The sequence below is a fragment of the Herpailurus yagouaroundi genome, unplaced genomic scaffold (genome assembly GCF_014898765.1).
Source record: "Herpailurus yagouaroundi ecotype Mexico unplaced genomic scaffold, PumYag 222, whole genome shotgun sequence".
NCBI lineage: Eukaryota > Metazoa > Chordata > Mammalia > Carnivora > Felidae > Herpailurus > Herpailurus yagouaroundi.
The window spans coordinates 17337332-17350686 of NW_024412453.1; the positions used below are offsets into that span (position 1 = coordinate 17337332).

Here is a 13355-nt window from a genome sequence, read left to right on the forward strand (position 1 = left end):
AATCCTATACAGTTGGCAAAATATTACTGTTATTATGAAACAGTAAGCTCCTACTGTATGCTTGCTCAGCCTTGTAACTCAAGGCAGTTCACATTCTTTTTTTTTTTTTAAGTTTATTTTTGAGAGAGAGTGAGCAGAGAAGGGGCAGAGAGACAGAATCCCAAGCAAGCTCCATACCATCAGCAAGGAGCCAGATACACGGCTCAAACTCACCAACCGTGAGATCATGACCTGAGCCAGAATCCACTCTGAACTGATTGGAGCCACCCAGGTGCCCCTCACATTCATTTTCTTATTTAGTGCTCTTGCCCTAGGAGGTAGGAACTAATCTCTCCGCAGGGAAACATCCAGAGACATAAAGCAACTTGCTTATGATGGCACAGCTTTTGAGTGGCAGAGCAGGGTAGGGCCCTGGTTTTCCTTACTTCACCGCCCACGCTCTTAGCGACTATCTGTACTTCATATTATAGTCCTTCCACACAGTGAAATATCCATTGGAAGTATATTTTCGAATTTAAAGAAATATTTATTTTTAGGTCATTGCATATGAGGCTTTCAAGACTGGGCAGCTGGAAGAGGCCCTGGGACCCAGACTCCTGCAGGAGGGGCTGGCAGCTGGAGAGGGGCCTGCCTGCTTCCCCAGGCCTCCTGGGGACAAGCTTGGGGCCTTTAACAAGGATCCAGACTGAGTCACTGGGGCTGTGGCTGCCAGAGATGCAAATTCAAGGGGAGGGTGGGCGGAGGTGGGTGGGGATGCGGCCCCTAGAGACGCTCTAGGTCCAAGGACCTAATCCGGGGGACCAGGCCCTCCTTTGCTGGGCCACACACTGGAGCGTTCGCTGAAGGCACCACAACGGGCTGGGAACTCTAACCTGTTAGAAAACTGGGGGACGGCTGGTCAACAAGTAAACCAATAACTAGAGGAGACAATTTCAGAGAGAAGTTAAGTGTAATAATAAGGAAACCAGGTGGGAAAGGAGACGCGACGCGCTGGGGAGCGTTCTTGAGAGGGTGGCCCGGAAGTGACTCCTACCCCCGCCCCCACTGTTAAACGGATAAAAGGTCCCCTCCGTGAAGGCGCACCCCCGAGCCGCGCCAGTGTTAGGGACCAGCGCTTGCTCCGCCGGGGCTCCCTGCTAAGAACTCCAAGGGGATCCCTCCCATGTGAACCTCTAGCTCGGTGCGGGAAGCTTCATCAGCTCAGTTTTTGCAGGTGGCTGATCCGAAGCTCAGAAAGGCCCCGTGGGTCCCCAAGGTCGTTCGGCCAGGAAGGGGCGGAGGTAGGGTGGAGTTGAGCTCAAATCTCAAATCCAAAGAATACTTCGGGCTGCCTCGGAGGTAGCCGAGGCCGGCCTGGTGGGCTTCCCGGGGGGTGGGGACAATGTCCGGCCTCCCGGTGCGGTGCACGACACGCAGGAAGGCGCCAGCGAGCCCAGGGCACCCCACGCGGCTGGGACCCGCAGAGCGAGGCACTTCCCGTCCCGTCCAGAGTGACCCCCTCCTGAGGCGCCTCTGAGGCCAACTGCAAAGACCGCCTCTTTTATAATATAGAAAACTAAGCCAGCTCAGCGACGGCCGTGGGTGCAGGACTGGGGTCTGGAGCTGTGTCCCCAGCCCGGGACCCGAACGGGACAACTCCACGCCCCAGCTCACACCACGCGCCACGCCGCATCAGCGAGATTGCACCGCGTCGCAGCCTCCGCCCTTGTTAGCGCCGAGACGTCGCGCCTGCGCAATGAGAGGGCACGACCTGAGGTGCCGGAGAGGGCACGGGGACGCGCACGCCGGGACGTCGGGGGCGGAGCCTCTGAGCCTGGGAGCCTCTGATGGGCTGCATCGGGGAGGGGCGGGGTAAGAGGCGTTCCTGGGCGGGGCCTCGAGGCCGGTTTGGAATTTTTGGCGCGAGCCGGCTCTGCGCGCGTTCACGGGCCGTTCCCCTCCGAGAGTCCTCCCGCCGGGCGTGGGGAGCCGTCGACTGCAGACCCCCGACCGCCTGACTGCGCCGGGGGCTTCCGCGGCCTCTGCCGATCCGGAATCTGGGACCTCTCTGGGCCGCGCCCCGCCCACCCGTCAAGGTGAGCCCAGACTGGGTCCTGCGGGCCGTCGGCCGGCACTTCCTCCCGGCAGCCCCTGCCCCCTGACAGCCCCTGCCGCGGTCAGCCTCACCCGCTCCCGGTCCCAGCCCCCAGCCTCAACCCCACCGACGGCCCCGCCCCGTCCCGCCGGGTCGGGCCCTGCCCGCGGCGGCCCCACCCACTGCCTGGTGACTGCCACCGCCCTCCCGGCCTTCCTCGGTGACTACGCCCTGCCCTCCCCCCCATACCGGTCCCTCCCTGGGAAAAGCCCTATCCACCTTTCATCTGCAGCCCCTCCCCCGAGGCAGCCGGCCGATTCAGCTGTTCGCCAGGCTTTGCCCACGGCCACGGAGGTGAATCGGCTGTGGTCCTGTCCCGGAGGAACTCACAGTCTAGCGCGGCAGACCGTGGTCAGCAATGTGTCCGGCCCAGTGAGCGGGTGAGGCCCCCGAAAGGTCCAGAGGCCACCCAGGCCTGGCCTGGTCAGGGCCACCCAGGATTCTCCCTCCCCTGTCCCATCATCCCCAAAGCTGTGTGGCCAGGCCGGTGGTGCTAGAATGAAATGACATTGGGGTCGCCCGAGAACTGGTTTAAGATGCTCCAGGTGTCTGGAGTGGCGCCTGGGTGTCTCAGTCAGTTAAGTGTGTGCCTTTGACTCAACTCACGTCATGATCTCACAGTTCGTGGGTTCGAGTCACCTGTCAGGCTGTGTGTTGCCAGCTGGGAACCTGGAGCTGCTTCGGATTGTGTGTCTCCCTCTCTGCTCCTGCCCTGTTCGTGCTGCTCTGTCTCTCTTTCTCCAAATAATAAACATATTTTTTAATGTTTATTTCGGGGACAGAAGATCTGAAGCGGGCTCTGCGCTGACAGCACAGAGCCTACGTGGGGGCTTGAACTCGTGAACCATGAGGTCATGACCTGAACTGAAGTCAGACCCTTAACGGGCTGAGCCACCCAAGTGCCCTCCATTAATTTTTTTTTTTTTTTTAAATAAAATTTAAAGAATGCAGGTGCCTGGTGTCTCCAAATATGCTAGGACTGGGCCTGGAGGCTGTACTTCTAACCAGCAGGGGGTGCTGACACCCTGGTTCTGCACTTTGAGAAACCCTGAGATGGGAATCCTGACGTGTGAATACCGGGGGAGGAAGGGTCCCCAGGCGATGTCGGATGGGGGTCCCTCCCCTACCCCTCACTGCCCCAGCGACAGACTCCAGAGGACCCCTCCCTCAGGTGTCTGTTCCCGATTCACTCCCTGCTTCTTTTGATACACTGTGGCTTCCTCTCAAAATTGGACTCCTCCTCTCTTGTTTTCTTGTTTTTGTTTCTATAATAACATTATGGCAACACACAGCCCTCTCTCTCCTAACACACACCCTCAGGACCACTGCACTTTGGGTGTGTTCTTTGAATTACTGCTCAGAGCATTATTATATTTTACTTATCATGTAACAGTTAGCATTTATTGGGGGATTTGGTTTTCTCAAAATTTCTTTAAAAGTTTATTTTGAGAGAGAGCACGTTCGAATGGGGGGGGGGGTTGCAGAGAGAGGGAGAGAGAGAGAATCCCAAGCAAGCTCTGCACGGTCAGTGCCAAGTCCAATGCGGGGCTCAGCTCAAACCCACAAACCATAAGATCATGACCTGAGCTGACACCAAGAGTCAGAGGCTTAAGCGACTGAGCCACCCAGGCGCCCTATTTAGGTCACCTTTAATTTCTTTAAGCGGCTGAAGGAAGAGAGGATGGAAAGCAAGTATATATGCATAATGTTGGCTACAGCGACCCTCTTATTTGTCACTTCTGGTTCTCTTCATTTGTTCATGCGACTGGAGTTACCATCTGGTGTCACTTTCCAGTCCAATGTAATTTTGTTCCCACCCACCTCTTTTGGGCTCTTATTTATAAGTGTGTTAGGTCTATACGTTCAGTGCCCAGTATACAATTGCATGCTATTGTCCACTTACTTTTTATATCGGCTAAGAGAGGAGATATGTATTTAACCGTCTTTTGTATGACACACCAGTGCTTTGCTTCTTCGTGTCGATTCAGATTACTGTTAGGGATCACGTGCTTTTGGTCTTGAGAACTTCCTTTAGTTTTTCTTACAAAGCAGGTCTGCTAGCAGTGAATTCTTTCTGTTTTTACCCGGGAAATGTCTTTATTTTGCCTTTAGTTTTGGAAGATAGTTTTGTTGGATATGGGATTCTTGGTTGACAGATGTTTCCCCCAACATTTTGAATAGGCCACACGCTACCTCCTGGCCTTCATTGTTTCTGCTGAGAAGTCAGCAGTTACTCTTAGGGGAGGTTGTAAGCAATGAGGCCTTTTTCTCTAACTGCTTTCAAGACTGCGTCCTTGGTTTTGGTTTTCAGCATTTTAAAACGGTGTGTCTGGGGGCGCCTGGGTGGCGCAGTTGGTTGGGCGTCCGACTTCAGCCAGGTCACAATCTCGCGGTCCGCGAGTTCAGGCCCCGCGTCAGGCTCTGGGCCGATGGCTCGGAGCCTGGAGCCTGTTTCCGGTTCTGTGTCTCCCTCTCTCTCTCTGCCCCTCCCCCGTTCGTGCTCTGTCTCTCTGTCCCAGAAATAAACGTTGAAAAAAAAAATTTAAAACGGTGTGTCTGTGTGTGGGCCTCTCCATTCGTCCTCCCTGCTGCTCCTGGAGCTCCTTGGCAGTGTTCATGTGTTTTTCTTAGGGCGGAGAGGTTTTTTTTGTGAATCACATTGGGGCAGTTTTCATCTATGATGTCTTAGCATACTTTTCTTCGTTCTTTTTCCTCTGTGTTCTTCAGACTGCATAATCTCTCTTGATCTGTCTCCAGGTTCACGAATCATTCTGCCATTTCAAATGTACTGTTGAACCCCTCTGATGAATCTTTTCATTTCAGCTCTTGCACCTTTCAACTCCACAACTTCCCTTTGGTTCTTTCTATAGTTTCTATCTCAGTATCACTGTTCTTCATTTGCTGAAATGTGGTCATCATGCTTCACTGCTCTTCAGCGTGGCTTCCTTTAGTCCTTTGAACATATTTATAGTGGGTACTGTGACGTCTTGGTTAAATCTCACATCCGGTCCCTCTCAGGTACTTTCTTTTGTCTGGTTTTCTCCTGTGTGTGGGGGGGTCACATTTTCCTATGGCTGTGGATATCTTGTAAATTTTTTTTTTTTTTTTGGAAACTGGACATTTTAGACAATGTTATAGCAACTGGCCTTACTGGCTTCTTCCCCACCTGGAGGATTATGACTCGTTTGCTTGTTTATTTTTTAGCGATTGGCTGGGCCACTGTCGCGATGTCTCTTTCCCCTGCAGCGTGAAGCCTGGGATGCCGCTCCTCAGAGGGCCCAGCCTTGGGCATGTGCATGGTCACCTTTGAGTGACGGTGGTTGTACGGGCCTCTCTTTGTCCATCCCAGTCCTTAGCTGCTGGGCTCCACCCATTGTGGGCTGATCGTTCTGTTGTTTTTCTCAGTGCCTAGGGCATTGATTGCTCTGCAGACTGATCTAATTAATTTGGGGCTCCTTTGACAAGGTAGCTTTTGAATTCAGTGTTTGAGGCTTGTTTTGACCCCAGTAAGGCTCTTGTCCCCAGTTCTGTCTGGGAAAGTAGCCGGGCTGTGGGCACTTGTTGCACTAATGGAGGTACCAAGCTTCCTCCTATTTGCTTACCATCAAAACCTCCAGAGTCTTTGAGAGTGTCTTTAGGCTTGAACTTCCCACACATCGTTTCAAATAGCGTGTGTGTGTGTGTGTGTGTGTGTGTGTGTGTGTGTGTGTGTGTATTTTTTAGGGAGAGCTTCAGAATTTCTCTTCGATTGCCTGCTTGTCTGTAGACTGAATCCCTGGGCCAGAGCTCTGGAGCTAAGGGCAGCGACACAGGTGCCTGTCTGAGCGACACTGCTGCCTCAGGGTGGGAACAGTAGCCTCCGGCCTTCACGGCCTGCCTTTCCCGGTGGGGGACCTCCTGCTGGGGTTTGAGTGGCTGGGCCCCAGTGTCCTTAGCCCTCCTGCCAGATAGGGCTTTTGCCCCGCTGCGCTCACCTGGAACTTGGGCCTCCCTCCGTGGCTGCAGGTGGTGGAGGTCTACTGAGTGAGTGCTGGCCCCACAGCTGTGAGAACGAAGACAGGAGAGAAACTTGGATTTCAGATCTTTGTTTTCACTTTTGAATTAGAGATAAGGGATGGTGGGCCTGCATTAATATTTCCACCTTACGATTTTGGAAGAGGGTGCATATCCTAAGGCCAAATAGCTGGTTGTGATGAGGCAGGGGTATACTTGTGGGGTCCCTGGCTCCAGAACCCTTCTCAGCCAACCTGTGCTGGACTGCGCAGTCTCCAGGACATGGCCTTGGGGTTTGTGGTTTATGCTTCTCTGGCCTCCCAGGTACAGATGACTGCACGCAGGCCTATGTATACTTGTCCTCTGCCTCTCCCTGCAGGTGCTCGTCCCTGTGGCCTCCATGTTTAAAGCGGAACGTGTGTGCAGAGTGGACGCACCTCTCTTCCGGAGCCTCTTTGGGGCCACAAGACCAGGCACTGTTTGAGCGGACACACCGCTCTGTCCTGTGCACCTCAGGGCCTCCTGTGCTGGCCATGCCTGTGCCCACAGAGGGCGCCCCTCCGCCCCTGAGTGGCACCCCCGTTCCAGTCCCAGCCTACTTCCGCCACGCAGAACCTGGCTTCTCCCTCAAGAGGCCTGGAGGGCTCAGTCGGAGCCTCCCGCCCCGGCCCCCTGCCAAGGGCAGCGTCCCCATCAGCCGCCTCTTCCCTCCTCGGACCCCGGGCTGGCACCAGCCCCAGCCCCGGAGGGTGACATTCCAAGGCAAAGCCTCTGAGACCCTTCAGAGCCCCTCCTATGACCCGAGCCGGCCAGAGTCCTTCTTCCAACAGAGTTTCCAGAGGCTTGGCCGCTTGGGCCACGGCTCCTATGGAGAGGTCTTCAAGGTGAGTGGGGTGACAATTCCTCAGGCCTGCTACTGCCACCAACCCCCCCCCCCCCCCCCGCCTGGAGGGGACGGTGTCCTGGGCAGCCCACTCCCCTTTTCTCCCCTGAGAGCCTGCTTCTCCTGGGCTGATTTGGCTGCTTTCTCCTTCCCCCTACTTAGGCCCTCCACGCCCCCCAGTAACACTACCCCCTTGTGCAGAGCCTGGCACGCCTCACAGTGGCTCCTGGTTGCCTCTTTCTCCTGCCCCAGGGCAGCCTCCTCTGCGTGGCGCACACCCCACGCCCCATCACCTCTCAGGCCAGCAGGTGCTCCCGCTACACCCTTCATACCAGCTTTTTATTTCTCCTTAAAATATATTTTCCCTTTATATTTCCTTTACAATGGCAATCTTCCTTACGTAAGTACTACCTGGAGACAATTTTGTTGTTAAAAAGCACAAATAACGTGGCCCCTAGCCTGGTTCTTCCTGGAGGAAACCACTGTGCTTCTCGGGTGGGTGTCCTTCCTTCCAGATCTTTTTCTCTACGTCTCCACAGAGTTGACCAGATACGGACAGACTCTTTTTGTATTCTGCACAGTGGGTCGTGCTGGCCACGTGTTCGTGTAGCCAGATTTTTCCACGTAGCCTCGTGCCCCGAGGCCCTTTTGGGTCAATACGTAGAGCTCTCAGAGTGGCCCGTCCAGCTTTGCTGCTGCACACGTGGGCTCTGAGGCGGATGCCGTGCTCCACCTTCCATGTGTGTGAAATCCCAACAGGGTCTGCCACACCGGCCTCCTGTCCCACTCGTGGGTGCCACCTCCCTTCCAGGTGCGCTCTAAGGAAGACGGCCGGCTCTACGCAGTGAAGCGCTCCATGTCGCCCTTCCGGGGCCCTAAGGACCGGGCCCGCAAGCTGGCCGAGGTCGGCGGCCACGAGAAGGTGGGGCAACACCCGCGCTGTGTGCGGCTGGAGCAAGCCTGGGAGGAGGGCGGCATCCTGTACCTGCAGACGGAGCTGTGTGGGCCCAGCCTGCAACAGCACTGCGAGGCCTGGGGCACCGGCCTGCCCGAGGCCCAGGTCTGGGGCTACCTGCGGGATACCCTGCTTGCCCTGGCTCACCTGCACGGCCAAGGCCTGGTCCACCTTGACGTCAAGCCCGCCAACATCTTCCTGGGGCCCCGGGGCCGCTGCAAGCTGGGTGACTTTGGGCTGCTGGTAGAGCTGGGCGCATCTGGAACTGGTGAGGCCCAGGAGGGAGACCCCCGCTACATGGCCCCTGAGCTGCTACAGGGCTCCTATGGGACAGCGGCGGACGTGTTCAGGTGAGGGCCGGGAGGCGGGAGGCTCTTGGCGGGGTTGGGGGGCAGGGGATGATGTGCAGTCGGCAGAGGGAGGGAAACACCACCCTAGCCCCAAGTCAGGAAGACTCGGCCTCGGGCCGGGACGTCCTGCCCGGAGGGGGTGGAGGCCCGTCCCGCACTTGAGGGGTTCTGCAGAGACAGACTCTGGGCAGCGGACCCTCTGGCCACTCTACATGGATCCCCCGTTTCCTCACCTCCCCCTCACAGCAGGGACAATTGCTCCATTTACAGGGGACGGACACAGTGGGGCCGGAGGACTGGCACAGAGTCCACTTAGCAAGTGGGGAAGCTAGGGCTGGCCCGGGCAGTGGGTTCCGTCGTCCAGGGGGGTGACCGCCGCTCTGCCTCTAACGGCCGTATCCAGCCTTGGCGGCAGAACGACGGTAGTGACGTCAGCACCCGCAGTGCCTGTCCAGGGACGGGTGCCAGGAGGACTCACCAGGTGGTGAGGGGGCTCCGTAATATGGGCCTTTTCGGGACCCCCAGCCCCTCCCTCCCCACTTCCCCGGCTCGTGGTGGAAGACAGCAGCCCTTCTCCACCCTCTTCTTGGGCAGCCTGGAGCTCTGGGGTCTGGGCCCCAGGGCCAACCCTGCCCTTCTTCTGTCACTGCCCCCACCCTTCCCAGTCTGGGCCTCACCATCCTGGAAGTGGCATGCAACATGGAGCTGCCCCATGGCGGGGAGGGCTGGCAGCAGCTGCGCCAGGGCTATCTGCCCCCGGAGTTCACTGCTGGTAAGTGGAGGGCAAGGACGGGAAGGAACGTGCGGCCCCAGGGAGGCCGGGCTCACGTCTGGGGCCCCTGGGCTCAGAGCTGTCACCCCTGACACGGCCCCTCCCTGTGCACAGGCCTGTCTTCTGAGCTGCGTTCTGTCCTCACCATGATGCTGGAGCCTGACCCCAAGCTGCGGGCCACAGCCGAGTCCCTGCTGGCCCTGCCCATGCTCAGGCAGCCTCAGCCTTGGAACGTTCTGTGGTATATGGCCGCCGAGGCCCTCAGTCGAGGGTGGGCCCTGTGGCAGGTAAGGTGGGTGACCGTGACGGGGTGCCCAGCCGCGCTCCCCGGCTCCGGGGCCTGCCCTGCCTCCCAGGTCCCTGTCCCCTCAGGCCCTGCTTGCCCTGCTGTGCTGGCTCTGGCACGGGCTGGCTCACCCCGCCAGATGGCTGCAGCCCCAGAGCCCACCAGCCACCCCGCCCGGCTCGCCACCCTGCAGCCTCCTCCTGGACAGCAGCCTCTCCAGCAACTGGGATGACGACAGCATAGGGTGGGTGAGAGCTGAGGACGCGGGGGGGGGGGGGGGGGGGGGGCAGTCAGCATGGCCAGGCCGCAGCCCCGTGAGGATTCGTGGTGAACAGGACCCCTCCCCCAAGCCTGCCCCCCGCCCACCCCCCCCACCCCCCGCCATCATACCCTGGGAAGGGAGCCAAGGCCGGTGGGGGTGCGGCCTGGCCCAGCTTGAATGCGGCGGTCTCCTCCAAGCTCAGTGCAGGGACCACGCAGAGCAGAGCAGAACCGGCAACCTCACGCCTGGGGCGCTGCCTCACGAGGGAGCAGCGCGAGGGCCACGGCCGCCGCCACGGTAGGGCTGCGGTGCCCACAGGTGAGGTGCTGTCCGTCCTCTCCGGGAACACAGTCCCCAGAGCCTGGGGAGCCCGAGCCCCGGGAAATTCCTTGGTCCTAGGTACCTGGCGGCCAAGCGAGAGGCTGTAATTAAGAAACCGCTTGGGGCACAGTCCTCAGGAGGAATCACGCCATTAACCCCTTTTTAAGGAAATGTCACCCATCGCTATGGGGACGCTTTATAGCAGACACGAGGTACCAGATAGGCTTCCTTTATCAGAAGTTCATCTGTCAGCCAGCTGTCAAAACCCACATGTTCTAAAAAGGAACAGAGGTGGCCTTTGAGTGGTCAGATGGCCTTTAAAAGTTGTGAAAGTGCTTTTTTCAAAGGGCACCATGCTCTCACTGCTCCCGACTGGGGCCCCTGCCCGTGTCAGGAGCCTGGGGTCTGCACAGGGCAAGGGTTGACCTTGCTGTGGCCCCCTCCCCATGCACTCCCTACCCCCGACACCTTACTTGTCTGGCCCACCTGTGCAGGCTCTCGCTCTCTCCAGAGGCTGTCCTGGCCAGGGCTGTCGGGAACACCTCCACCCCCCGCAGTGGCTCCCCTGCCCCCCGGAGCAGGTACACACTGAGGTGAGCAGGCCCAGAGTCCAGCGGGTGGGAGGTGGTGGCTTTCAGATCCTGAGTGTCATTTGTCTCTTTTTCCCCCCACCCCAGGGAGGCCCTGGACCTAAGTGACATTGACTCTGAGCCCCCTCGGGGCTCCTTCCCCTCCTTGGAACCTCGGAACCTCCTCAGCCTGTTTGAGGACTCACTGGGCCCAGCGTGAGCCCACAGGCCAGCCTTGGTGTTTTTAACCTTTTAGCCACCACCCCCTCCCCATTCCTCCTGGAGGCTGGGGTCCCTCTGGCAACTCCAGGGGTTCCTTCTGCCTGCCATGTCTAATAAAAGGTATTTGAATCTTGGGAGCACCCGAGCTTGCTTGTGTGGCAACGGCTCTTCCTGCCCCATTTACTGATGCTGCCCAGGGTCTGCGGCCCTGGGATGGGCCGTGGCTGAGCCCTGATGCAGGGCCCCAGGCCAGCACACTGGAGCTACGAGCATGCTCTGTGTGGAGCAGAGACTGCCTGAGCAGGCACGTCCCCAGCGTGTTGATCGAGCCATCAGAGTATGGCAGTCAGGGTGGAGGGTGGGCCCTCAGCCCACCCAGGTCGTCATGTCTCTGTGCTCGGATGCAGCGGCTGCAGCCCCCCTCCTACCCCTTGGTCCTGGGATAAGAGGCTGCTCTTGTGGTCCAAACCCCTCACTCCACAGTCTCTGGACAGAAAGGAGAAGGCGAAGGTGAGCCTCAGGCTGCTGGGAGGGCTGGCACGCAGAGCAGACACAGGTCAGGAAATAGGGCTGAGGGCCAGGCAAGGCACCCATGAGGTACCTTATGTGTGGGGCAGGGTGGAATGACAGCTCCGGGCCGGTAGAATTCTGTCACAGCAAGACGTGACCCCAGAGTCCCTCTGGCCATACCCTTATAGGTCACAGAAGATAAACTGAGGTCCGGGAAGGAAAGGTTTCCTTCCAGCCTCCACAGTACCCTGAAAGAAGGCAAGGAAGGGAAGCTGAGCTCCGAGGTGTGGGTAGAAGAGGCTGGTCCTCGTCCACAGGGAAGAACGGACAAACAGATGAGGCTCCCAGCTGGCAAGTCCCGTTTGCTGGAAGCATCCGGGGAGTCAGCCCCTTGCACACCAGCAGAAGGAGCGAAGCATACTCTTGGTCCTAGAAGACCGTAGAGAGGCCGGCGTAGTGGGCGCCAGGTGGCTCAGTCCGGGGGGCAGGCGTGGCGGGCGGCCCAGAGCAGGTCGGGCACGACGCCCGCGTGCAGCTGGAGGATGGAGCCCACGCTGAGCAGGTGCATGATCTGGTGCGAGTTGCCCCAGTAATCAAAGCGGCCGGGTCCCCAGCGCTCCGGCAGGCGGGCCACGTTCACCAGCCCCCCGAGCAGTGCCAGTGCGTCCATACGCAGGTAGCAGGGCAGGGAGCCCGGAGCCCCAGAGCCCAGCCCCACTCCTCGGGCCCCGAACACCAGGAGGCGGGCGGCAGCCTGCCAACCGAAGGCGCGGAGCCGGGCGCCGGTGGAGGGAGCTGTGAGGGCCCGCCAGCCAGCCACTCCCGACAGCACGGTGTAGCCCACCAGGGCGGCTGGACGCAGCCAGGGCCTACAGGCCAGGGTGCAGTGGATGATGGGCAGAGCCCCTGCACGGAGGAGAGATACAGGAGAAGGCATGTCAGTCCGGGGGACTGCCTGCCCTTTCTACCCAGGGCTCCCGTGAGTGTCCCCTGCCTCCTCCCCCCCCCCCGCCGGTGCCCATCCTTCAAGCCTACCCGCCCCGTCCTTTAGCTCACCGAGGGTGTTGACAAGGCAGACCCCACACATATCCAGGGCAAGGAGCCGAGTATACACAGGGCTGCCCCCTTGGTGGCACATGAAGAGATGATAGAGCACAGAGCCTGTGGGCGGGGCCAGGCAGGCCACACAGTGTGTGCCCCACAGCCAGCCATCCTTGCCCAGCTGCCCCCAAGGCATGGTCATCGGCAGCAGTACCAGGAAGCCTAGGAGGGCCAGCCCTGGGAGAGGGAGACAATGATCCATCACACACCTTCAGCCAGAGGACAGGTCCTGTCCTCAGGGAGTCTGCAGTCTAGAGATAACACACGGGATGAGGCAAGACAGATCTTGACAATGCCGTTAGCACACTATCTGACAGAGGCAGGCCCCGCGCCTTCAGTGACTTCAGTGACTTGGCAGAGCTCTCAAGACGCCGGGGGAGTAGACACCATTATCCAGTCCACCATTATCCCTCCTTCACTTCCAGGTGAAGAAACCGAGTAACTGCCCCAGGTGACCCCGGCAAGGAAGGGGTGGGAGCAGAATAGAACCTGAGCACTCTTAACTCCAAGTTGCTCTCACCCCTAGGCCACATTACCTCCCCAGAGAGCAGGAGCCCCAATCCCCTAAACTCTGTTGTGTTGGCAGAACCCAGAAGGAGGCATGGCCTCAAGCGGAATTCTAAATAGAACATGTGGGCAATGGTACCAGATCCCAGGGCCACTTAGCTTGCTTCTCTCAACCCCTGTGTCTTCTCTGTAAGTGACCAAGCGAGGAGGCTTTGGGCCTTTCTGTCTTCCGGAAAGAAGCAAAGCCAGGCAGGGGAGAGGGGCTGAGAGGAGCTTGTGCCAGCTCCCCAGGCAGCGCTGCCTGCACTCCATTTCTCTCAGTCCCAACCAGGGTGATTCCTACACCCTTCCCTAGGCACTCTGGCATTGCCCTCACAGGGTCAAAGATGGCACAGCGGACTGGGGCTGTGGCTGCACGCTCGGCAAGGTCTGGCCCTGCCACAGTCCCCCCGTAAGGCAGGCACCCAGGTTGGGCCCAGCCTGTTCGGGG

General features: G+C 58.8%; 2 protein-coding genes across 8 annotated transcripts; one reads left to right on the forward strand and one right to left on the reverse strand.

Moving 5' to 3' along the window:
• Positions 1–1867: 1867 nt before the first annotated feature.
• Positions 1868–10890, forward strand: PKMYT1 (protein kinase, membrane associated tyrosine/threonine 1). Of its 7 annotated transcripts, XM_040459286.1 has the most exons (10): positions 1881–2075; positions 2367–2514; positions 6507–7011; positions 7822–8315; positions 8981–9087; positions 9202–9374; positions 9460–9617; positions 9833–9953; positions 10451–10549; positions 10634–10890. In XM_040459286.1, the coding sequence occupies exons 3-10, from the start codon at positions 6661–6663 to the stop codon at positions 10652–10654; spliced, it is 1524 nt and encodes a 507-aa protein (XP_040315220.1). In that variant the 5' UTR covers positions 1881–2075; positions 2367–2514; positions 6507–6660; the 3' UTR covers positions 10655–10890. The 7 variants fall into 7 exon arrangements, with proteins under 7 accessions (XP_040315223.1, XP_040315220.1, XP_040315222.1 ...); XM_040459289.1 differs by lacking the exon at positions 2367–2514 and having other exon boundaries at positions 1868–2075; XM_040459288.1 differs by lacking the exon at positions 9833–9953 and having other exon boundaries at positions 1884–2075; positions 10451–10537.
• Positions 10891–10894: 4 nt separating this feature from the next.
• Positions 10895–13346, reverse strand: PAQR4 (progestin and adipoQ receptor family member 4). The gene is made up of 2 exons (XM_040459290.1): positions 12314–13346; positions 10895–12163 (listed from the first exon to the last, which is right to left on the reverse strand). The coding sequence occupies exons 1-2, from the start codon at positions 12558–12560 to the stop codon at positions 11730–11732; spliced, it is 681 nt and encodes a 226-aa protein (XP_040315224.1). The 5' UTR covers positions 12561–13346; the 3' UTR covers positions 10895–11729.
• Positions 13347–13355: the final 9 nt, after the last annotated feature.

Bases quoted from the DNA above. Each gene is read 5' to 3' on its own strand.
- PKMYT1 (XM_040459289.1), top strand. From the start codon at position 6,661: ATGCCTGTGCCCACAGAGGGCGCCCCTCCGCCCCTGAGTGGCACCCCC. The intron at 9,375-9,459 runs GTAAGGTGGGTG...CTGTCCCCTCAG, and splicing joins GAGGGTGGGCCCTGTGGCAG to GCCCTGCTTGCCCTGCTGTG. The intron at 9,618-9,832 runs GTGGGTGAGAGC...GTCTCCTCCAAG, and splicing joins TGGGATGACGACAGCATAGG to CTCAGTGCAGGGACCACGCA.
- PAQR4 (XM_040459290.1), bottom strand. From the start codon at position 12,560: ATGGATCATTGTCTCCCTCTCCCAGGGCTGGCCCTCCTAGGCTTCCTG. The intron at 12,164-12,313 runs GTGAGCTAAAGG...TCCTCCGTGCAG, and splicing joins CTGCCTTGTCAACACCCTCG to GGGCTCTGCCCATCATCCAC.